Raw genomic sequence first — 25697 nt, forward strand, 5'->3', positions numbered from 1 at the left:
TCTCTCCCTCTCTCCCTCTGGCACTCTCTATGCTACCACTACTGCTGCTATTCATGCTACGACCAGTACCAATACTACTACAGCTATTAGTACGTTTGCTACTAGTACTAATACTACTGCTATCACTTCAAATACTGCCATTACTATTACTACTTCTTCTACTACTACTACTGTTATATTAAATACTACGACCACTACTACAGCTAATACTACGACCACTGATACTACTACTTATACTGCTTCTTCTAATTACTAATACTTCTACTACTAATAATACTACTACAACTACAACTTCTACTACTACAAATATGTCTACTGCTGACATTTTTTAAGCCACAGAAGCTGTTCGAATATCAAAATATTCAGCTTTTTCAGGAGAGGGGTGATATTTTTCATATTTGTAATCTTTAAACTTTTTGAATTATTAAGCTTTTTGCAATTTGTTTTGAATGGGATATCTATGGAGAAAATCTTCAAATCCTGTTAAACTTCTTCAACTTTCAAAGCCTTCTTTCTCATACTTTCAGCTACAGACACCATAGTTAGACGTTTCAACTAGAAGGGTTTTCAGCAGTGCAGTTTAAATGCTTTCGGGCTTCAACATTTTTCAGACAGGTAGTCTCTCATTTCTGTATTTTCAACAATGTTTTTGCAATTCATTTCAGCTTTCAGCTTTCAGCATTCCAACGCATTTTCAGCAGGAAATGCATTTTCTTGTTCAGTGTGGCTTTGTGGCACAAGGCAGTAATACTGCCTGTGCCAAAGCACACTGACTGTAATCCTGCGGGCTTATTATTCAGTGTGGCTTTGTGGCACAAGGCAGTAATACTGCCTGTGCCAAAGCACACTGACTGTAATCCTGCGGGCTTATTGTTGGAATGCTGATTCAGCATTCCAAGTATTGTTCTTCGAATCTTTATTCTTCAACTATTTCTTCCGTACGTATTTTGGCACTTAATAACGTCCACATTTCTTAAGCTACAGAAACCGTTCAAATATGAAAATGTTCAGCTTTTTCAGGAGAGGGGTGCTATTTCTCATAATTTTTCTAATCTTTCAACTTTTTGAATTATTAAGCATTTTGCAACTTATTTTTTGAATGGGATGTCTATGGAGAATATTTTTAAATCCTCTTAAACTTGTTCAACTTGCAGATCCTTCTACTTCCTCATACTTTCAGCTACAGACACCATTTAAACTTTCAAATGTTGAGAAAACCCTGACCAATGATTGTATGTTATAATCATTTTGATATCTTTTACACTTTTTGAATAGTAACATTTTTGCTTTCATGTGTTTTTCAGTCCTTTTCTGCTTTTATAATGGGTGTGTATTGCGCAGCTTAGAGTGCATGATGTCATCGCTAGAGTGAAGAGAAGCCTGAGATTCCTGTGAAAAAAATATTTGTCTTTTGCGACTTTTGCGACTGACTCCTCAATTTTCACTCTACATGCATAATTTTTGGATGGAAACGTAGCTAATCTTGTCCTTGTCGTAGACATATGACTTTGGAATCCCACAGGTTTACACATTTGGCTCAAGAGCCTTTACTTGAGAGGAAAACCAACTTTCTCCTCCATAGACCCCAATGTTAAAACGTACTTCAAAAAAGGCTTGCACAGACAACCGTACCCCATTTCTAAATTGCCATTGAAGCCACTTTTTTTACACTACAGACACAATTTTCGCATGATCTGTTCTTCAACTCATCCTCCCTCTCCAGTATTAATATTGGAGCAATAGGGGCTATGGTTATGGGGTTTTTGGGGTTTTGTTTGACAGGTGTTTTCCAGTTTTTTTCTCATGAAAATGCGGCAGGCTCCCAGGTGTTCGTGCTTGAGCTAATTACTAATGTTTATAAACACACAGACTCACAGACTCTCCAACTGCTGCGTCGTCACCATGGGAACCAATGACACACACACACACACACACACACACACACACACACACACACACACACACTCTCTCTCTTTTTCTCTGTCTGTCTGTCTCTCTCTACACACTCAGTACATATAACTGTCTGTCTGCCTCACTCACTCACTCAGTACATATAACTGTCTGTCTGCCTGTCTCACTCACTCACTCCATATAACTGTCTGTCTGTCTGCCTGTCTCTCTCTCCAAATCACTCAGTCAATGTAACTGTCTGTCTGCCTGTCTCTCTCTCCCTGACAGTCAGTCCGTCTGACTGTCTGTCTGCCTGTCTCTCTCTCCCACGCACTCAGTACATATAACTGTCTGTCTGCCTGTCTCACTCACTCAGTTCATATAACTGTCTGTCTGCCTGTCTGTCTCTCTCTCTCCCACTCACTCAGTCCATCAAACTGTCTGTCTGCCTGTCTCTCTCTCCCACACACTCAGTCCGTCTAACTGTCTGTCTGCCTGTCTCTCTCTCCCACTCACTCAGTACATATAACTGTCTGTCTGCTCTTCTCACTCACTCAGTACAAATAACTATTTGTCTGCCTGTCTCTCTCTCCAAATCACTCAGTCAATGTAACTGTCTGTCTGCTTTTCTCACTCAATCCAGATGACTGTCTGTCCTCCTGTCTCCGTCACTCACTCAGTACATATAACTGTCTGTCTGCCTCTTTCACTCACTCACTCAGTACAAATAACTGTCTGTCTGCCTGTCTCTCTCACTCAGTACAAATAACTATTTGTCTGCCTGTCTCTCTCTCCAAATCACTCAGTCAATGTAACTGTCTGTCTGCCTGTCTCTCTCTCCCACACAGTCAGTCCATCTGACTGTCTGTCTGCCTGTCTCTCTCTCCCACTCACTCAGTACATATAACTGTCTGTCTGCTCTTCTCACTCACTCAGTACAAATAACTATTTGTCTGCCTGTCTCTCTCTCCAAATCACTCAGTCAATGTAACTGTCTGTCTGCTCTTCTCACTCAATCCAGATGACTGTCTGTCCACCTGTCTCACTCACTCACTCAGGACATATACCTGTCTGTCTGCCTGTCTCACTCAGTCAGTTCATATAACTGTCTGTTTGCCTGTCTCACTCATTCACTCAGTTCATATAACTGTCTGTCTGCCTGTCTCTCTCTCCTACAGTCAGTCCATCTGACGGTCTGTCTGCCTGTCTCTCTCTCCCACTCACTCAGTACATATAACTGTTTGTTTGCTCTTCTCACTCAATCCAGATGACTGTCTGTCCACCTGTCTCACTCACTCACTACATATAACTGCCTGTCTGCCTGTCTCACTCACTCAGTTCATATAACTGTCTGTTTGCCTGTCTCACTCACTCACTCAGTTCATATAACTGTCTGTCTGCCTGTCTCTCTCTCCCACACACTCAGTCCATCTGACTGTCTGTCTGCCTGTCTCTCTCTCCAAATCACTCAGTCCATCTAACTGTCTGTCTGCCTGTCTCTCTCTCCCACACACTCAGTCCATCTAACTGTCTGTCTGCCTGTCTGCCTGTCTCTCTCTCCCACTCACTCAGTACATATAACAGTCTGTCTGCTCTTCTCACTCAATCCAGATGACTGTCTGTCCTCCTGTCGCCCTCACTCACTCAGTACATATAACTGTCTGTCTGCCTGTCTCACTCACTCACTCAGTACAAATAACTGTCTGTCTGCCTGTCTCACTCACTCAGTACAAATAACTGTCTGTCTGCCTTTCTCACTCTCTCACACTCATTCATTCAGTCTCTCTATCTCTGTCTTCCTGTCATTCTGTGTTTCTCTCTCTGTCTTTCTTTCTGTCTCTCCCTCTCTCCCTCTGGCTCTCTCTCTGCTACCACTACTGCTGCTATTCATGCTACTACCAGTACCAATACTACTACAGCTATTAGTACAATTGCTACTAGTACTAATACTACTGCTATCACTTCAAATACTGCCATTACTATTACTACTTCTTCTACTACTACTACTACTGTTATATTAAATACTACGACCACTACTACAGCTATTACTACGACTACTGATACTACTACTTATACTGCTTCTTCTAATTACTAATACTTCTACTACTAATAATACTTCTACTGCAACTACAACTTCTACTACTACAAATATCACTACTGCTGACATTTTTTAAGCCACAGAAGCTGTTCGAATATTAAAATATTCAGCGTTTTCAGGAGAGGGGTGATATTTTTCATATTTGTAATCTTTAAACTTTTTGAATTATGGGATATCTATGGAGAAAATCTTCAAATCCTGTTAAACTTCTTCAACTTTCAAAGCCTTCTTTCTCATACTTTCAACTACAGACACCATAGTTAGACGTTTTCAACTAGAAGGGCTTTCAGCAGTGCAGTTTAAATGCTTTCGAGCTTCAACATTTTTCAGACCGGTAGTCTCTCATTTCTGTATTTTCAGCAATGTTTTTGCAATTCATTTCAGCTTTCAGCATTCCAACGCATTTTCAGCAGGAAATGCATTTTCTAGTTACTCTTATTCTCCATCTTCCACATCAGAGTTTGCCACGAAACTAGTCACACAGCGTTGCCAACACCTGCTCAAAAAGTAATTCAACACGTGCGGCTTGATCGGGAATCGTGAGCTATGACTTTTATAAGAAATTCGTCCAGCGGTTTCCCCGAAAATCGCGATCTACGATGAAAAATCGGCCCATTGACTTGAATGGGATTTTGGCGTGAAAAAAGCCAAAAAAACCACTTAACTTTGGACCCATATTGACCAGCCATACTGTAACGTAGAAACATGATTCAAAGTTTAAAACGTAGACAAATTGATGGACGTTATTTAGCCAAATGGACATTTTGCTAGCTAGCATAGTTTTCATGAAGTCACCGATTTAGTTTCAGCAAAACTTTGGGTCTGTTTCAGATTTTATAATGGGTGTGTATTGCGCAGCTCGTTAAGTGCTAGAGTGATGACATCACGGTCAGAGTGAAGCAGAGCAGGAAAATGTTCTGTGATTTTTCCAAACAAATTGCTCCCATTCCCACAATTTTTACTCTTTATACACCATTTTTGGCCAAAAAGCTTGGAAATCTTGTGCTGGTCGCAACAAAGTGTCTATGGAATCCAACGGACTTACACATTTGGCTCAAACAGCCGTGGAGCGACATGAATTCCAACCAACTACTCCATTAGACCCCATGTTAAATCAGAAAAGAAATTTGTCAAAGAAAGCAGACGGTACCAGTTTTGTAACTTGCGCTGGCGCTCACATTTATAACACTATGAACATAAAAAACATACCAGGGCGTTCGGCAGAGTCTTATCTCTCTCACGGTGCACTTATTTTATTGATTGGACTCATGGTTTTGGTATAAAGTGCATTTGTTTGACAGGTGTTTTCCAGTGTTTTCTCATGAAAAGTCTGCCAGGCTCACAGGTGTTCTTAATTCAGCTAATTACTGATGTTTATAAACAAACAGACTCACAGACTCTCCAGGCCCTGCGTCGTCACCATGGCAACCAGTGACATGCACGCACGCGCTCTCTCTCTCTCTCTGTCTGTCTGTCTGTCTCTACACAGAAGGATTTACAAATAAATGTGACTCACAAATGCATGGAGAACAAATATATTTCTGCATTTGTATGTATTTGTGTGTGGATGTTTTCTATTTGTTTGTGGATTTGTGTGTATTTCTTTGTGGATCTCTTCACATTTGTTGGTGGGTTTTTTGAGACTCCCCTGCCTGGCCGGATTCACAAATACGTTTTTTTTAACATGGACCTATCTGTAGCCAATCAGATGTCTGCCTCATTTTCAAGCAATCACATGAGCGCAGCTCCCCCCTCCCCTCCCCACGAGGCTGCCAGCTGTGTTCACACCAAACGCAGGGCGAATTATTCGCGTGATGAGATTACATACAAAGTCTTTGCACAGACACGATGAGACTGCAGTGACGCGAATTTTGCGCGACGCGTTTGACGCGACGCGTTTGGGGCGTTTAGAGCGACGCGTTTGGGGCGACGCCTTTGGGGCGACGCGTTTGGGGCGTTTGGAGCCACGCGTTTGGGGCGTTTGGAGCCACGCGTTTGGGGCGACGCGTTTGGGGCGTATGGAGCGACGCGTTTGGAGAGACGCGTTTGGGGCGTTTGGAGCGACGCGTTTGGAGAGACGCGTTTGACGCGTTTGGGGCGTTTGGAGCGACGCGTTTGGGGCGACGCGTTTCAAGCGACGCGGTTGGCGCGATGTTCCTCCTGTCATCACTGACGTCCTGTTGTTGTTGAATCAGGAAGTACAAACTGTAGCCATCTGTGTTCACCCAGAGCTCTACGCAGGGACGTGCAGTCAGGGTGTGATGATGAAATGTAAAAAACAAATAATGCTAAAATAAAATAAATATTAATATTTCTCTACTGATCTGCGCTATAAATGTAATTTCTGTATTATTCCAAACATTTTTATAATCAAAATCTCTGAATTAGGGCATGTCCTGTTCAAACAGAGAGGAGACAGTGAGGTGAGGCAGTGACCAGCTGTTCCTCACCTCAGACTGTGAATCCCTCACTAACTGGGTTGAGCGCGTGCCTTTTGCTGTCTCATTCCTGCACACACTGTACTATTTGTAGACACTTTTATTATATGTCCTTTCTTTCCATATAATAGGTACTGTATTTCACGTCTGTGTAGAACATATTTAGTGTTGCTGATATGACATTAAGGGGAGGCAAACACTATTCTGCCTCAATGAAGGGTACGCGAGAGCCCAAGGCTCGGGTTTATTGCCTCAATTAACACAGAGCAGATCGACCCAGGCAGGAAGTCAGACACCGATAAGGGATAGAGCATCCGGTAAGTTTTCAAAATAAAAGCGTCAGCTTTAACTTGGTTTAACTTTTTCAAGAGTATGAATCTAAAATGCAGAAAAGAGAGAAGCATTATCTCAATCGAACCTCAACGATACTGCCGGTAACATCAGCGTTTATGTATATATTGCGACGTCTTCGGGCAGTAGAAGCCACACTGTCAAAATTTCTTGCGAAATTTTCTAGTGTACATTTATTCTCCACACTACATCCGATGCACAGAGGAAAAAACATGCTGTCCAGTCCACAAGACAGCATGATGTAAGCATAATTGCTTCTATTGATTTGTTTAGAGCATGCTTACAACTGCTTGCCTTGCTACAATATCAGTAGTGTAAGCAGCTCCAGTTTCTCTCAGCTCAGATCAGGTACATGCTGAGTGTGCGGCTGTAATGACTGAAAGGGCTGATTTTCACTTGGGTTCACATCCATCAAAGGTATTTTCTTGTTTTTTTACTTTGCTGTGTGCTTACCCATGATACTGGCTTTGCCAAGGCTGGTGATGGACTCTCCATAGTGGCGTCTCGCCTGGGGTGGGGAGGTGCAGGGGCTGGGGATGCTCTCTGAGTCGGAGACAGATGCGGTCTCCTTTGGGGGGTTGAGCAGTGTGAGCCGGATCTGATCGTACGGTGTTGGGCTGGTGGTGTTGTACCTGCACATCACATCCACAATAACCTTGTCACAGAAACATGTAGTCCTCATTCTGTCTTCAGCTGTACTTTAATTAAACTGGGCACACTGTAGCTTCCATCACAGTTGGGTTATTTAATACCATAAAGACTGTAACAGGATACTTTTTATTCCTCCTATTATAAATTGTTAAGAGAAACAAAATTATTACACAAATAACAGTTTGACAACAAAGAGAGGGAGAGAGACAAAAACTGCAGATCAAACATTTCCTTAGATCACAGCATCCACTATTTTGATAAATTCACAGGAGATTTCATAAATAACCAGAATTATATCTCTCATATACTACCACTTATCTTACCAGTGAATTTGAACAGGTGCAATGTTACTGTAGTGCTTTAAGATTAGAGGCTCCAATCTGTAGGCCTGAAACAAACAAACAAAAACAGAGCAAATGAGGGTTTCTCAAAAAATTACTTCTTTTTTTTCCCACATTTTATTTGAATGTAGTTCTTTTTCTTGTTTTTTTGTTTAAATGTGTTGCTGTATAATCTAATAACAACACCACAAACTTACATAGCAACCATTAAAAGGTTTGTTAGCCATTATTCATCCCTAAACATTTTAAATGTTGGTGACAATCGCAATCTAGGTACACTCAGTTGTGGGTAATGTAGCTCACCACGGGGTCTGTGGGATGGAATATGTTGAAGAGGCGTTTGCAGATAGATGTGGGGAGGATGTGGCCCTGCACTCCATTGTTTCCCGGCCGGATCCCTCGCAACGCCAAGAAAACAGCCAGAGGAGAGCCCATGCAGAAGAAATTTTCTACCTACCACACAAAAAACAGTCCAAATTCATATGAGAGAATAAGAGAACCCCGTGGATTTTTAGTTTGAATCAGTGGCTTTGTAGTATGAAATATTGAGTTTGTGGTTTGAGGTTTGTATTTTAAATCAGGGAGATTTTTGTTTGAACCACAGGGTTTGTAGTTTGAATCTGAACTTTTGCAGTTTAGATTGGAAGGTTTGTAGTATAAATCAGTGAGTTTCTTATTTGAATCATAGAGTTTGTAGTATGAATCAGAGGGTTTGTACTATTCATTCACACCCATTCATACCCCAAAGGCACAGCTTTTCGGGAGCAATTTGGGGTTAAGTGTCTTGCCCAAGGACACATCAACATGGACTGAAGGAGCTGGGGATTAAACAGCCGATCTTCTGATTGAAAGATTGGATTTATTTTATATTTACATATCACAATAACTTTTTTAGTGTGCATTTGTGTGAAGTCATTTATATATAAATCACAATTTTCAGTCTTCTGACTGATATGACTCCATAAGTTTGTAGTTTGACCAATGATGTTTGTAGTTTTAATCAGAGGGTTTTTAGTTTGAATTAAAATGTTTGTAGTTTGAATCAGAGGGTTTGTAGTTTGAACCAGAAGGTTTTGATGTTTCACTGACACAGTTTTATATAATCACAAAGGTTAAATCAATGGTTTGTTGTTTGACTCAGAAGGTATGGAGCTTGATTCAGATGGTCTATAGTTTGAATAAGTTAGTTTTAAATCAGAGGGTTTGTTTGACAGAGGGTTTTATAGTTTAAACAAGAGGGTTTGTTGTATGAATCTGAGGGTTTATTGTTTGAATCGGAGGATGTGTGGTATGAATCAGTGAGTTCATACTTTAAATAAGTGGGTTTGAATCAGAAGATTTGTTGTACAAATCAGAGGGTTTGTAATTTGATTCATTATGTTTGAATCTGAGAGTTCGTAGTTTGTGGGTTTGAATCAGAGTATGTTGTACGAATCAGAGGGTCTAGAGTTTCAATAAGTAGGTTAGAATCAGTTTGTTTTGCGAATGGTTTTGAAATCTTTGTAGTTCTAATGAGAAGATTTTTTGTATGAATCAAAAGGTTTGAGCTTTTAAGAGTTTGTTGTTTGTATCAGACTATCAGACTAGAGTCAGAATGTCTATAATATGAATGCGTTCCAGATAACTCGGAAGTCGAAAATGTTGAGCCTCCAAGTAGAAAAAGTGGTCAAACATAAATTAAACTGTATTTAATTAAAATACATACTACCATGCAGTAACACTTGCATGCAAATTGATTATGTTGCCACGTTATCAGGTATGTGGTTACAGTAATCTACAGCTCAAAAGTTTTTTTGGAAAAATGTAAAAAGAGCACCCCAAATGTGGAGGCTGCAATGCTGAGAGTTGTACACTTGCCCAGAAATATCAGTTTGTCACAGTCAGCCAAGGGTTTTGTTTTACGTTTGGCATTGTGCACCTGGAAAACTTGGAGATGGAAATTTCAACTGGGAAAATTCCGACCGTCTGGAATATGAATCAGTTGTAGTTGGAACCAGAAAATTTGTAGTTTGAATCAGAACATTTGCAATTTGAATAAGAACGTTTGTAATTTGAATCAGTTTCTTTGTTTGATTCCGAGGGGTTTTGGGTTTGAACCAAATCTAGGACACATGCTGAAAAGGAAATGTCTTGCAGCAGCTGATGACAACTGATGACAGATACAGTACAGTCAAATGTCAACTTTACCTTGAATTTCAAGGCTGGCACTGCACAAATCGAGGTACGCAGACCCTGGAACTGATCCTCCAAGTCCCTCAACCTAGGATGATAAATAGTATAAGATAGATTAAAATGACTCCAATGCAGGTTGCATGTTTGTTGGGCAGTCTTACGCTATTTTCAAACTACAAGCAACAAAATGGCTCAAGCACTCATTTGCATAATTATATTGTTAAATAGCACTATCAACTAGCTAATAGCATTTTCAATGGAATAAAACAGGTTGAAACAGAAACATATGAGGTTGACGCTTCACCTGTCATTGGACTGCTGAAAAAAGTTGAAAAAAGCGTACAGCAAGTACCGCTTTATGACGGTGTCTTCCATTGAAAATATAGCAAGGGACCTGTTATCCTAAAAACCTTATGCAAGGGCTAAGGTATGTGTAAACTCAAAAAAACCTTATCAAATCAAATGTTATTTCATCATCCAAAAGAGATTTCCATTTGGTTCGAGGTGCTGCTCCCTGCAACCGAATACTGCAATTTTGATGACGTCAGGGAGTGAAATTCTGACATACATTATTAGTTGAAGGAATATCACATGAACCACTCCAAACCCTAGAGCAGGGGTGTCAAACTCATTTTAGCTCAGGGGCCACATGGAGGAAAATCTATTCTCAAGTGGGCCGGACCGGTAAAATCATGGCATAATAACTTAAAAATAACGACAACTTCAGATTGTTTTCTTTGTCTTACTTTGGTCCAAAATAGTACAAGGACATTCTGAAAATGTACACGTCACAAATAATCCTCTTGACAAAACACTTCAAGCTAGTTGAAAATTCTGAGGAAAAAATTGGTGCAATTTCAAGAACACAATGCCTCAGTGATTGGAACTTAGACTTCATCTCAGTGTATCTACTAAGCAATTAAACTTTAAGTCACAGCCTATCTGGGATTGAACAAAGTAAAAATAAATAATGAATAAATAAATAAAACAACTCTTCTAGGTATCAAATACCTCATTTGTCATTTCCACATATTAATCCTGTGCAAACTCGACAAACCATACAAACTGAGGTAGAAACTATTCAAGAGGGTTGAGTTACTCCCTGCCTTGTAGGCTAAACTATTTATTGATAGAAAAATAAAAGCTGTGCAATGCATGAACAATTTCAACAAACCAAACTTATGAACTGAAGTGACTGACATTATTAAAGTAAATCACACACTGTTCACTTTCTTTAAATTTCCACAGAAGACAATCATTTTCACAGAACTATATCAGGGTGCAGTGTCTCATGCAGCATTTTAAGTGGGGTTACTCATTGTTTATTTCACACCTGAAACCTGGCATCTTTTAGCTTTCACAAGTGCATCAATATCAGGCGTCACATCTTGAGTGGCAGCCAATTTCAGGATGTTATTCAAGTGCTTTTGCGTGAGCCTTGAGCGCAGCTTTGTTTTATTGATGCTCATTACAATAGCCAGGCTGACAGCGCGGGACCAGTCCACTCCGACCCTGTCCAGGGCGCCAACGAGTGCGGTGAGAATATCAGCTGCTGTTGTAGTATCCGTCATTGGCACCAACTCCAAGAACTCCTCGGTGACGGTCAAAGTGTCATCAACTCTGTTCTCCTTGAAAATTGTTGTATTTGTCGGCATGAAAAGTCTCATAGTGGCGACGAACGTTATATTCTTTCAGCACTGAAACTGGCTAACACAACAAACACACAGCTTTCCCATTCAATTCCGTGAATAAATAGGAGGATGATCATTTTTCTTGGAACAGTCTGCACTCTGCGTCCACTTTTCTCTTTGACAGAGACATGTTGGGGCGATGAGAGTGCCAAAGCACGTAATGGTTAAATCGGGCAGACAGAATGACAAGCTAGCTCCGGACTAGCTGTAGCCTTCTTGCTCAGCCCCGGTGTAAACAGTTTGCTTGCTTAACAGAATTGCTATTGCGACATCCAGTGGACACATTTAGAACAGCAGTTTCTTTCATTGTAAAATTGCAGCTCATTTTCATGCTTTGCAAAATCATCTCGCAGGCCGGATTAAACCCGTAAACGGGCCTGATCGTTTGACACCCCTGCCCTAGAGGGTTTGGAGTAGTTCATGTGATATTGTGATAATTAATCGAGGAGAAAGGCTGAGGCTATGGGAAAAAGGGAAAAAAATCACCTCCTTACCTAACTACGAATACAAAACTCTAAGTATTGATACAGATCACTGCATATTTATACAAAATCCTGATTACATTCAGTGACATGTGAATGGCATTATTAGAAAGACTAAACCATAAATCTGAGTTCATACATTCTCTTTTCAATCAAATTAAAAGTCGGATTCTGATGAACAGTTCAATCTTTAAGAAGAAGAAATTTATTACAGTTGTGATATATATATACGAAATTTAGCTTCTGCATTTAACCCAGCACCAACTTATTGGGAGCAGTGGGCTGCTGAGAAGCACCCGGGGAGCAGTTAGGGGTTCAGTGTCTTGCTCAGGGACAGTTCGGCGCAGGACATGTAGCAGCCAATGATCGAACAGCCAACCTTGCGGTTGCCGGACAACCCTCTCTACCCATTGCGCCACGGCCGCCCCTTTACTACATGATGAAACATTGTCGAGCAAAGAAAAAAGGGGTAACACTCAACATACATAAAAACTGTTTTGAGGTTTTGGTGAGGTGTCTGCCTTACTGATTAAAGCAAGTCCAGTTGCTCTTTAACTGAGTACCTCTAGATTAACCATGACTTGGATGACTTAGAATCTTTGGGTGGACACACTCACAGGGATATACACATTTGATGTGTCATCCATGACGTTGTTAAAGTGATTACATAGACAAACTAGTCTCATCTCAGTCCCACCTCCTCTCAGGTATATGGACAGTCCATTAGTGTTCAGCACATTGGTGTCAGGCTTTGGGGTTCCTTAGATGCCTTACACTATGCTACACCTCACAATCTATACCCAATTGTATTTGCATCTACTCCTACAGTCATACCATCCTACAGTATTTATATTTGTATATATATATATATACATATATATATATATATATATTATTTTTTTAGGGTTTTAAATTGACACACTGTAATGGTAAATGGTAAAGGTAAATGGACTGTACTTGTATAGTTCTTTTCTAGTCTTCCGACCACTCAAAGCTCTTTAACACTACATGTCATCATTCATCCATTCACACCCATTCATACTCTGATGACAGGAACTACCATGCAAGGTGCCACCTGCCCATCACTAACCATCATTCATACCCATTCATACACCGCAAGCTAGCAATTTGGGGTTAAGTGTCTTGCCCAAAGACACATTAACATGGACTAGTGGAGCTGGGGATCAAAGCACCGATGCTAGATTTGAGCCTTTACATGTGGTTTTTAAAAAGGATATATGTGAGAAAATGTTTTGATTAATGCCCACATGTATAGCTGAATGTCATTTAAGAGCTCACTTATGTTTTATCTGTTCCATAGCTCTTACGGTGTTTTCTGGAGATTGGTTGTGAAGGAGAGAAAAGTAAATGTATGTTCATCAAAATAAGGATGACGGTTGAGAATGAATAAAGGCCTCTGGAAACAGCAGTACGCTTCAGCATTGTCTGGCTGGGATTCGCTACAAAGGGTTTCTTGTAGACTGAAGTTGTCTCAGATGCTGATGGAGCTCTCAGGTCAGTGGTCATCCTGGAGCATCTTCTCCTCTGATGGTTTCTTATACTGTGAGGAGAGTCTGCTGGATTCAGGAAGTTGTAGGCTCTTCCTCTGTCTCCTCAGTGGGCCTTTTCCCCTTTGCAAAGAAGCTCTCCAAAGACATTTGTTTTTTACTGATTTTCGCTAGCTTGTTTTTGAAGTAACGTATCACATGACCGAGACAAGCGTCTTGACATGTGTCAAGAGGCACAGGCGCATGTAATTGGGAGAGAATCCGGTCATTTTTCAAAATAAAACATCTTTCAGACTCTGACAATCAATCAAATGAAAATAATATAAGTTATTTATTCTTTCTGTGCGGCCCGGTACCAAAGGGTGCAGCTGTTGGTGTACAGGGAGAAGAGCAGAAGGAAAAGAACGCAGCCTTGGGGGGAACCGGTGCTGATGATCCGGGAGGCTGAGATGTGTTTTCCCAGCTTCACGTGCTGCTTCCTGTCAGACAGGAAGTCTGTTATCCACTTGCAGGTGGAGTCGGGCACGTGCAGCTGGGAGAGCTTGTCATGCAGCAGAGATGGCATGATGGTGTTAAAGGCAGAACTGAAGTCCACAAACAGGATCTTGGCGTAGGTTCCTGAGGAGTCCAGATGCTGGAGGATGAAATGAAGGGCCATGTTGACTGCGTTGTCTACAGACCTGTTCGCTCTGTAGGCAAACTGCAGGGGGGGTCCAGGAGTGGGTCGTGAGAGTTTTTTTTTTTAAAACAGAGTAGTGTGGATGTAGCCAGAGTCTGGGCCAGCTGCTTTGCGGGGGGTCTGTTTTTAAAAAGCCTGTAGAGGGGGGTGGGTAGTACAGAGGCATGGGCCCCTGCTGAGCTCTGGGAGGGGGACCTGGTGGTCTGGGGCTGGTTGATGGAGCCATGGGGGGGACAGGACTGTCCCATTGTCTTTCAAAACGACAGTAGAAGTCGTTCAGCTCGTTTGCCAGGCATAGGTCGTTCATGGAGTGGGGGCCTTTTGGCTTGAGAGTCACTTGCTGAGAGCTGGTGTTGCAGTTTCTCAGAGTACATCCACACTACTCCGTTTTCGTTTGGAAACGCATATGTTTTACTACGGTTACACTGAGCGTCCACACTACGCCGGTGTTTTGGAGCATCGTAAACGGAGGAGTTTAGATACGATCCCGAAGCCGGATAACTTTGGAAACTCCGGGTAGTGTATTCGTGTGGACGGACGGAAACGCATACGTTTGGAAACGATGACGTAACACCCGCGATCGACTACCAGGTTAACTGACAACTGATTACAGGCATTGCTGACCTTGTTGTCTTTACTAGCAGCTGTTGTCCAGTTAAAGTCTGCATGTCTGCGGAGGAAACAGCTGTTATTGTAGCGATCGGTGAGCGGCGAGAGAGAGAGAGAGAGAGAGAGAGAGATCAGCGAGCGGAGAGAGAGAGAGAGAGAGAGAGAGAGAGAGAGAGAGAGAGAGAGAGAGAGAGAGAGAGAGAGAGAGAGAGACCCGCAGCGCTGTAACTAACGTTAAGTCTGAAAAATAAAACGTATTAAACTTTCCACGAACTGTATCTGTTTGAGTTTATAGAGGAAGATTTGAGAGAAGATCTTAAGTATCAAACACATACTTACGATCATTAAAGACTACTTTATTACTCTGGTTGCTTAGTTACAAAATACGACAATCTACTTCCTGTTTACATCAGCGCATGCCCAGTGAACGTGAAGAGTCACGTGATATTCGTTTCCAGGCGTGTAATATGGACGGAGATCACTTCGGAAACGATGGCTGAAACGCCGTGTGGATGGAGATCGTTTTCGTTTGGAAACGGAGTAGTGTGGATGTAGCCTCAGAGTACATAGTGCATCTCTCACCGCCTCGCTAAACCTGTTTTTTGACTCTTTATACATGACCCCGTCCCCACTCCTAAATGCCTGATCCTTGTGCAACCTTAGCTGTCTTGAGTTCTGCTGTAAACCAGGGTTTGTCGTTGTTATAACTCACCCTGGTGCTTGTTGGAACACAGCTGTCCTCACAAAAGCTAATGTATGACGTCACGGCCTCTATGTACTCATCCAGACTGTTGGTAGCAGTCCTGAAAACATCCCGGTCTGTGCAGTCTAAACACGCCCGAAGATCCTCCATAACTTCATTGGTCCACTGCTTGAATTTCCTCACCACAGGTTTACAAAGCTTTAATTTCTGCCTGTATACAGGAATCAGATGGACCGCGACGTGGTCAGAGAGGGACTGCGTGATAGGCCCCGCTTATTGTGGTGTAACAGGGGTCTAAAATGTTCTCCACTCTGGTCGAGCATTTAATAAACTGTCTGTATTTGGAGAGTTCATGGCTGAGGTTTCAGTTAAAGTCACCAAGGACAATAACTAACTTGGTCCGCTCCACACACAGTATCTGTTCGGCGAGTGCCCGCTGTACTTCCTGCACGTTGCCCTGCCGTAAACACCGACTAGAATGAATGAAGTAAACTCATGGGAGGAGTAAAAGGGTTTACAGATTATGATAAAAGATTCCAGATCAGCAGAACAGTGCTGCAGAACCACTGTCACATTGTTACACCAGCCACTGTTGGAGCGCAGAGTCCGGTATCGTTCCATAGAGCCAGGTCTCAGTAAAGCGCAAAACAGAGGATGAAGAAAAGTATCTGTCTCTCCCCACCAGTCGCTGAAGTTCATCCAGTTTGTTGCACAGTGAGCGGACGTTGGAGAGAAATATGCCCGGCAGCTGCGTACAAGAGCCCCGTTTGCGAAGATGCACAAGCGCGCCGGCATGTTTCCCTCTCCTATGGCACTTCACTGCATGATTTAAGGTGAGCAAATGGGTCAGCGTCACTTCCGCTGTCAGGGGGTAATCCTCCGTTGTCAGCCGAGATGGTGGCGGCCATGGTAGCTAGTTTAGCCGAGATGCTGGAAGCTTGAGTTGTTGTTGTCAGCTGTTTCTTTGAGTTGCTCATTACGCTACAGCACTCTTTTAAATATATAGCTGTTAAGTGCAAAAATGTGAATTAGTCAAAAAAGTGCTGACAGTTTGTTAGATCTGGTAAGTAAATTAAAAAGTTTAGTTTTACCCAGCTCTGATTCTACCCAGATCTGATTCTACCCAAATCTGTTCCTATTCTACCCAGATCTGATTCTGGCAAGATGGCGCCATGCCAGTGTGTGTTTACATATTAGTCTTTTTTCACTCTTTCCCCTCTTCTTTTTGTTTTTTCTTTTTCCTTAATGTTTGTTTAAGTTCGGTCAGACAACGGACCGTAACTTTTTCTCAACTTTTCTCGTGGCTTTTCTGTTACTATTCTCTCTCTGTGTAACGGAAAAGCCACACAATGGCCCCACTAATGACACATCATAATTCTCGTGGTGCCCATGTTACCTGAAGGCAACGTGGTTGAGGAAGGTCCTCAGCCTTCTTTGCGATGCTGTCACTCATGATGACACGTCCCTCTCAGTTGAAGCCACGCCCCCACGCTAGATCAGGGTCAAAAGTCTGAACTGAAAAAAAAGATCTGAAAGTGAAAAAAAGATTTGAAACCGAAAAAAACAATTTTTTATCTGAAAATATAAAATCTGAAACTGAAAAATACAAGACCTCAAATATCAAAATATATATGAAAGTGAAAAATTCAAAAAATAAATATTCAAAAAAATTCCAGAACTGAATCAAAATTATATTCAATCCAAAAAAACTTTTCATTCACTTATTTTTTATTTTGAATACATTGCTGTATTTTTCAATGTTCAAGACCATAACTTGAACTTTCAGGTTCAAATATTTTTTTCAAATGATCAAAACTTTTGACCTGGATTTAGCTCCATATGTGAACAAACCACCATTCCATCCCGGACAGTACACTGCTTCCCCAACAATAAGCCATGGATCACCAGTGACCTGAAAGCTCTTCTTAATAAGAAATCAGCTTTCAGGTCTGGGGACAGGGACGAGCTCAGGAGAGTCCAGCGTGACCTGAAGGTGAAGCTCAGGGATTGCAAGGACTCTTACAGGAGGAAGCTGGAGGCCAAACTCCAGCAGAACAATGTGAGGGAGGTGTGGACCGGGATGAAGCAGAAAACTGGCTTCAAGGTTGGAGAGAGACAACCAGGGGGCTCCCTGGAGAGGGAAAACGAGCTAAACTGTTTCTTCAATAGGTTTAGTTCACAGCCCTCATCTGTCTCCTCACAAACACCTTCGGCTACCTACCCCCCTCCCCTCTCTGTCCCCCCATGGTGAGCTGCATGGACACAGAGCCCTCAACATCAATGGCTCTTCCACCACTGACACCATGACCCTCCCCCCCCCCACCACCTCTGTGACGACTGGCCAGGTTAGGAGACAGCTGGAGAGACTCCACCAAGGCAAGGCTGCAGGACCTGATGGCATCAGCCCTAGGGTTCTGAAGACCTGCGCCATCTAGCTGTCTGATGTCCTGCAACATCTCTTCAACCTGAGCCTGAAGCAGGAGGAAGTCCTGGTGCTGTGGAAGACGTCGTGCCTGGTCCCTGTACCAAAGAAGACAACCCCATCTGGCTTCAACGACTATCGACCAGTTGCCCTCACATCACATGTGATGAAGGTGCTGGAGAGGCTGGTCTTGGCCCACCTCCGACCGCAGGTGAGATCCTCACTGGACCCTCTGCAATTTGCATACCAGCCTCATGTGGGAGTGGACGACGCCATCATCTACCTGCTGCAACGAGCTCAGTCGCACCTGGATGGAACCGGTGGCTCTGTGAGAATCACTTTCTTTGATTTCTCCAGTGCATTCAACACCATCCAACCACTGCTGCTGAGTGAGAAGCTGCGGGTGGTGGGGGTTAACGCGTCCACCGTCTCCTGGATCACTGACTACCTCACAGGCAGATCACAGTTTGCCCGACTGGGCCGTGTGCTGTCTGATACTGATACTGGAGCCCCACAGGGAACTGTTCTGTCTCCCTTCCTGTTCACCTTGTACACCACTGACTTCCAGTACAACTCAAGGTCATGATCTGCAGAAGTTCTCTGATGACTCTGCAGTGGTCGGGTGTATCAGGGATGGATGGGAAGAGGAGTACAGGGTAGTAGTGGATGACTTTGTGGAGTGGGCCGGTTGAAATCACCTGCTTCTGAACATGGCCAAGACCAGAGAGATGGTGGTTGACTTCAGGAGGAAGACGACGGCTCCACAACCACTGAGACCTCTGGGAGAGGATGTGGACATGGTGGAGGAGTACAAGTTCCTGGGTGTCTCCATCGACAACAGACTGAACTGGAAGGCCAACATCAACGCTGTGTACAAGAAGGGGATGAGTAGACTCTTTTTCTTGAGGAAACGTCGATCCTTCAATGTGTGCAGCAAGATGTTGGAGATGTTCTATCAGTCTGTTGTGGCCAGTGCCCTGTACTTCGCCGTAGTCTGCTGGGGGAGCAGCATTGGAGCCAGAGACACCAACAGACTTAATAAACTGATTAAGAAGGCTGGCTCCATCATTGGTTGCAAACAAGTCACTCTGGAAAAGGTGGTGGAGAGGAGGACAGTGAAGAAACTATTATCCATATTGGATAACCCTGACCACCCTGTCCACCACCTACTGCAGGGACAGCGGAGCACTTTCTCCAACAGACTGATCCAGCTCTGCTGTCACAAGGACAGATACAGGAAAACATTCCTGCCCACTGCTATTAGACTGTACAATAAATCACCTCTGGCCAGATCATCCTTCACATAACTACACACTCCTACACTGTTGTTGTTTGCTGTTGGTTGATCTTTGCACTCCTGTTTAGTTTATCTAGTTAGTTAATTTAATACTATTCTATTTCATTGTATATACTGTGCATTTTTGTTATTTTCTTTTCTTATATTCTTATATTTAATATGTTCTACTCTTTTATTTTATTGTATTGTATATATTATGCATTTTTCATACTTCAGATTTTTATTTACTTTGTTTGCTGAAGTATATCTTTGCTGCTGTAACTTACAAATTTCCCCCTGTGGATGAATAAAGTATCTATCTATCTATCTACCCAGATCTGGTCCTACTCTACCCAGATATGGTCCTATTCTATCCAGATCTAGTCTAATTCTACCAGAGACATGGCCTTTATTGATAATCTCAATCTTTTTTGGAAAACCTAACTGGCTTGGGGTCACGCACTCTAACTGACAATATTTTCTACTCCATTTTGACTTCACCGTCGCACTACCCCACATCGCATTTCCTCACCTTGTAATAACCTGTGAACACAAGCATACCCCTCCGTTCCCTACAATCAACACTAGCTCCCCCTGGTGGGTGGGTCACCTACTACTCTCTCGCTAGTTTCCACCTTAACTTCCATTCCCCGAGCCATGAACATTCCCAGAATCATCAACTCGCACTCGTGCCCTACTCATGGTCGGGTTTGTTGTGTTGGCCGAGTGATCTGTCCAATCGCACTCACCCCTAAAACTTCCTGTTCTGACGACGACACAGTGTCTTCCCCCATTAAAATGTGTCTGATTAATGTACGATCTGTAGCGAACAAGGCTTTAAATGACAAGTCATCATTTCTGACTGAAACCTGGCAACAAAATATGGAATGCAATATTCAATTATGCCCTTTGGATTGTGCTTTTATTACTAAAAGTGGGTCGGCTAAAGCCATTTTACTGTGTTTTAATTTATCGACCTCCTGGTCCAGGTTAGTTTTTCTCAGTGTTCACAGATTTCCTGATCTCTATTATCAAGCTAGATAAAGTGCTTATGGTTGGTGATTTTAATCTGCATATCAATGATGCCACAAATTGTGTAGCCACTGGAATTTCTTAATATTACTGAATCTTTAAATTTCACGCAACATGTTTCTGGTGCCACTCACACCTTGGACCTTGTGTTCTCTCTGGGTCTACATGTTGATCATATCCGTTGTGAGGATCTACTGATCAGTGTACGTAAATGTATTTTCTTTGATCTCTCTGTAAAAAAATGTTTAACACTCAATGCCTTTCTCAAGAAAACAAATAATAACCCATGGCTGTGGCGTCATAATGAGGTTATAGATAGTTCAACTGTAGTAGGACAGCACTGAAGGCCCAGGTATAAAATGCACGGCCCGCCACTGATATGTATATATATAAATTACACTTTATAGTTGTATCTTGTTCTTTGTCTGATCTGTGGTTTGTGTCCTCTTCACACATTTAGACCAATAAAGCCCATTAGTAAGTGTTGGTTTGAAGTGATGAAGTGTGAAGCACTTGTTACCTGATAGGGGCTGCTGACATCAGAGGGTGAAGTAAATAGGTAATGAAGTACTTTAATGATTGGTGTTCTTACTTTATTATTAACACAAATTTACACATACCTTTTGGCTTTTTGATTTCCCATTAAATTGCCATTTATAATTCATCTGTGTAAATTTCAAAGATGGACAAAAGTATTAAATATTGGTGACATACTGATCATTATTTCCAGAGATACGTGTGATAAGGCAGACCCTGCCCCTTTGGGAGAAGCCTATATTTCCACTATTTTCAGTTTTAGGGAGTATCCAAACATTAACCAAAACAACTTTTAATAATTTTATACAACCATAACATCTCATAACACGATGCTGTTTTGTGCAACATCTATGGAGGAGTGTAGCTCTGTTTTGGCAGGAAAGGCAAGACAGATTTATCAAACTTCTCCATTTCTTGCAATGCAAAAATGCTACCAATGACATGACATGCAAAAATGTATCGACTGTAAACAAGAATTGAAGTTCTCACTGTTTATGTGAAAAAGTGTATAACTCTGCTTATGCAATACAAAAGTGGACAAGGATTGGCAATATCACTGAAATCTTCTGCAACATTAGGTACATTTTATCCCAAAACAGATGTGAAATCGACTTCCTCACCTGTTCCAGAAGAATAACTTGTGCAGTACCTGAGGCGTGTGAGTCTCAGCAGCTCCTGAAGGTGACGCTCTTCATCACTCGGCCAGCGAACCTTTGTTTCCTCCGGGTCTGGTGCTTCTTGATGATGAAAGCGCACAGGGTCCCAGCCCGTCATAATATCAAAGGTGATGACGCAGCCCAGAGAGTGTGATACTATGGACACCTTCCCATTTTTCTCAAAGTCTGGATTTCGCGAGCAGAAGAGTGAGTACAAACGATTCAGCTCCAGAGTCAAACCCCTGGTAATCTACATACACACAAAGCACAACAACAACACACATATACAAATTTATGAGGTATTTGCCTCTATTGCTATTTTGAATTATTTCATATTCAGGAAGTAGATCATCATTTAGTGCTATAGAGCCATGTTGGATGTTGGAACAGTTTAGTCAGGATTTAGTTTTGCCTGAGTGGAGTTGATTTGAGCTCAGTCCCAAACTGTCAGCACTGTGACAAAATGCAGCCACACAGCTGTGAGGAAACATAACAAGGCTAAACTTCAGGATGGATTTGTTCCTTAAAGGGAACTGAACATTTGTAGTGTACAATAGTCTCAGTCTCACCTCATCTCTGTACAGAGGGCTGGTGTAGTACATGATGTCCATGGCGCTGCTGTTTAGCATGTCTCTGAGACCTCTCACTTTGTCTGGCGTGATGGAGTCCACCGTGTCTGCAGGAAGATCATACAAATACATCTAACACAATAATTGCTTTTTAACATATAATTTAAAAAGGAAAAAATTCAGAACAGGAACTTTATAATATTTCACTGGAATTGTTTTTTCAATGTCAATAACGTAAATAATATTCCTAAAGAATTAATGACACAGACATTAGTATCAGTCCATCCTCCTGTCCTGTGTCCTCCTCCCTCTGCTGATCACTGCCTGCAGGACCTGCCTTTGGAGAAAGGTCTACTTTGTGTTGAATTTTAAGATATGTGGCAAACTAAGCTAAACAGTTAGACTACATACAGACAGCTTTTGTTTTAGCTTGTTTGTAACAATTCGCTATTGACCGAGCTAGCGCTTGAGTAAAAATAGCAGCAATGGATGAGAGACTGCAGACAAAGCAGATTGAAATAGCGCTTTTCTACATGTTTACATGTTTATGCTTGTTGAACAGGCATATTGATAAAGTATTGGCTTTTTACACACAAAGGTTTTATTTCACTTACAGTAACAAGTACATCTGTCGTAGTTATCTTAACTTCACTTGGTTCACTTTACTCTCTCTACCATGGCCTGTCTGTTCTGATTTACTCCTCATATTGGGTTGACCACATCTACTTCAATTATGTTCAGAAAAGCCTTGATGATGCCTTGTTCTAAAGCTTGTGAATTTTCATTGAACATTGTTGCCTTGGCAATGCATTAATAGCTATGAAACAGGAAGTTGCTTTCTAAGTGGCTTGAGATGCTCTAAAACTCATGGAACTTTGCACATGTGTCAGAAAAGATGATATGGGTCTTGCAAGGTCATCAAAAAGTTGGCTCACTCACGCCCCACTAGAATATTATAAAGAAGGAAGCCTCGCAATATGTTTCACCCACATGTATGAAATTTGGTAGTCAGATGTTGTTACATCTGCCTACCAAATCTGTGTGGAGACATACAAAAAACTCTCTTGGAGGTATACCATAAGGCCAACAGGACGTTGACCATTTTGAATTTTAGGTGCCATTTTAGGCATATTGTCGGTGTACTTTAAGGAACTACTCCTATAATAATCAGATCGACTTAAAATTTTGGCAATGTATTCTATAGACTTGAATGATGAAAAGTTTTTCTGGAACCACCTTACCGCATGGCAGCCATTTTACATTATAGCCATTAAACATGAAGTTGTTATAACTCAAATGTACATCCTCCAATCTGCCAAAAAAATTTCACGCAAAATTAGACTTAAGGCCTGAACAAATCTACAGGCCTTAAGTCTAATGTAGCAAGTCTAATGTAACTCCCGCCCCTATGCTTAAACTTGGCCCCATTAGTAAAGAGGACTCATTTGTTGCAGACACTAGTGGGAGGCATCATTCCACTCAGCACATAGTTCCTGTTTCATTGTTGTGGTTATCCCCTCTCAGAATACTTTAACCACTTCCTTTTCATAGCCCATGAATCAATTGTTGTAGATTCTTGTGGGAGGCATCACTCCACTCAGCAGAGATCTGTGTCTGGATGCTTTACCCGGCATACAGCCAATAACTCCGAAGAGCGGAGAGGTGTGAGGGCTGGTTTCAGCTAAAATGTAGTTTGCTATTCTGTCTAGTTTTTAGTAGCCACTTTTAGCTTCGCCTGTCATACCTAGTACCTTTCCTTTTCTTCTCTCTGTACCCTGGCTTTTCTTTTTTCAGACCCTGGTGTTTGGTAAGGCATTTTGACTTAACTAGTCAGGCTACATTTCCCTTTACATCTTTATATTAGCGACACTTCTGACCCCAATGTAATTGAGGAAATGGTGCAGTCAAAACTGCACCATTGCAGAGAGGGGTGAGGTATCAGATGATAATTTGAAATGTGTTTTAATGATAGCAATACATTTATTTTATCATGTATACATATATCTTGTATTGTAAGTGATATAAGTAATTTAAGGGTAAACATTAGACCTTTGCAAGGGCACTCCTGATCCTCGGGGGGGGGGGTCATCTGTACCCTTTGACCCCCCCTTGGCCCTAAGAGGATAAGTAATTTTTAATTTTTACAATCCAATTACCTTTTCTAAAGTACCAATTAGGTCTAAACATCTAAACAACATTTTTAGCATAATTAGCTTAATTATCAATTTATTGTCCATTCCCTTCAACACTATACAGCACTTACAACAACTTTTGTTTTGGATGTTTGTGAGCTGAGGTGCAGTATACCTCCATCCAGAGCCAGTTTTGACCTCCACTCCACAGGAAGGAACTCTACATGCTCTGTGGTGCGATCAGAGAAGTGCTTCTCCTCCATCTTTCTGGCAGCGTCTCTCATCCTACAAGTCAAAACAATTACTTCAAGAATTATTCTGATTCTTTTCTCAATTATCTGTGCTCCCACCGGCAACCTCTTGATATCTCACATGCTGGTGTTCCTGATGATGCGGCCCTGGTCCATCTTCTGTCCAATACCATGCACCACAAAGACGATGTGCGTGGTTTCAGGTGGGGTGTCCTCAGGTGCTGCCTCTTCTACATAACCCCGATGGAGACGCGTCCCGCTGCTGGAGGCTGAGGAGATGAGAGGGTTCATTATTACCTGAATTGATGTGTTTCACAGCAGTGTGCCAGTGTTTAGTCATTTCGTGACATACATAGATACATAGATGAAATTCAACCTCTGCATTTAATCCATCCTAATCATTCAGATCAGTGGGCTGCTGTGAAGCACCCAAATGCATTTTGGGGCTCAATGTCTCACATAAGGACACTTTGACTTTGCCTCTATCACCAAGAAAACCACGTGATCTTGAGATAGGCCATTAATGTAGGTCAAAGTGCACAGAAGTGCACCTTTAGTAGTTTTGTGTATAATAGTTTTGAGAGCGCACCATGAATGTAAAGTTCCCTGAGGTTTTAATAAAAATCGATATCTAAATCTGTTCTGTAACCTACAAATAGAAGTCACGCTTTAAAGGAACAGTGTGTAACATTTTGGGGGATTAATTGACAGAAAGTAAATGTAATATTCATAACTGTTTTAATCAGTGTATAATCACCTGAAACTAAGAATTGTTGCGTTTATATCTCGACCAGGTCCTCTTCCATGGAGTCCACCATGTTGCGTTCTACAGCAGCCCAGAACAGACAAACTGAACACTGGCTCTAGAGAGCACCTTTCGTGTGTTTTATGTTATCTAAAAGGAGGGATGGCTATCAAAACCCAAAATAAAGGGGCCCGGTGCTAATTATTAAAGATCGTAGAATTGGTAAGCCCTGACGTTACTGGTCCTTTTTAATAGTATGTTTTAATGTTTTGGTGTCATTTATTATCACGTTGCAGCGAACATCTCTTCTGCTCTCTCTGAGCACACAAACAAACACAAGCACAGACACATGAAACAAACATAGCAGAAAAGCTGGTGTCAAATTCTATGAGATTGTTCACCTGACCATACAATATTTCCACGTCTGCATCATAGTTTAAGTTCATTGGTGACCTTTGACTGTG

At 41.9% G+C, this 25697-nt stretch overlaps 1 protein-coding gene across 1 annotated transcript in view; it reads right to left on the reverse strand.

The window, feature by feature from the left end:
- Positions 1–25697, reverse strand: part of ddhd1b (DDHD domain containing 1b) — a 59193-nt gene that overhangs the window by 30824 nt on the left and 2672 nt on the right. The window contains exons 4-11 of the mRNA XM_068708599.1: positions 24610–24757; positions 24413–24522; positions 22106–22212; positions 21530–21786; positions 9957–10029; positions 8073–8222; positions 7752–7816; positions 7231–7409 (exon numbers count right to left, since the gene is read on the reverse strand). Of these exons, the coding sequence (XP_068564700.1) occupies positions 7231–7409; positions 7752–7816; positions 8073–8222; positions 9957–10029; positions 21530–21786; positions 22106–22212; positions 24413–24522; positions 24610–24757 (1089 nt within the window). The remainder of the gene's footprint in view (positions 1–7230; positions 7410–7751; positions 7817–8072; positions 8223–9956; positions 10030–21529; positions 21787–22105; positions 22213–24412; positions 24523–24609; positions 24758–25697) is intronic.

Source organism: Cebidichthys violaceus, unplaced genomic scaffold (genome assembly GCF_023349555.1).
Source record: "Cebidichthys violaceus isolate CVI_PGR_0920_01 unplaced genomic scaffold, fCebVio1.0.p SCAF_14, whole genome shotgun sequence".
Taxonomy (NCBI): Eukaryota; Metazoa; Chordata; class Actinopteri; order Perciformes; family Stichaeidae; genus Cebidichthys; species Cebidichthys violaceus.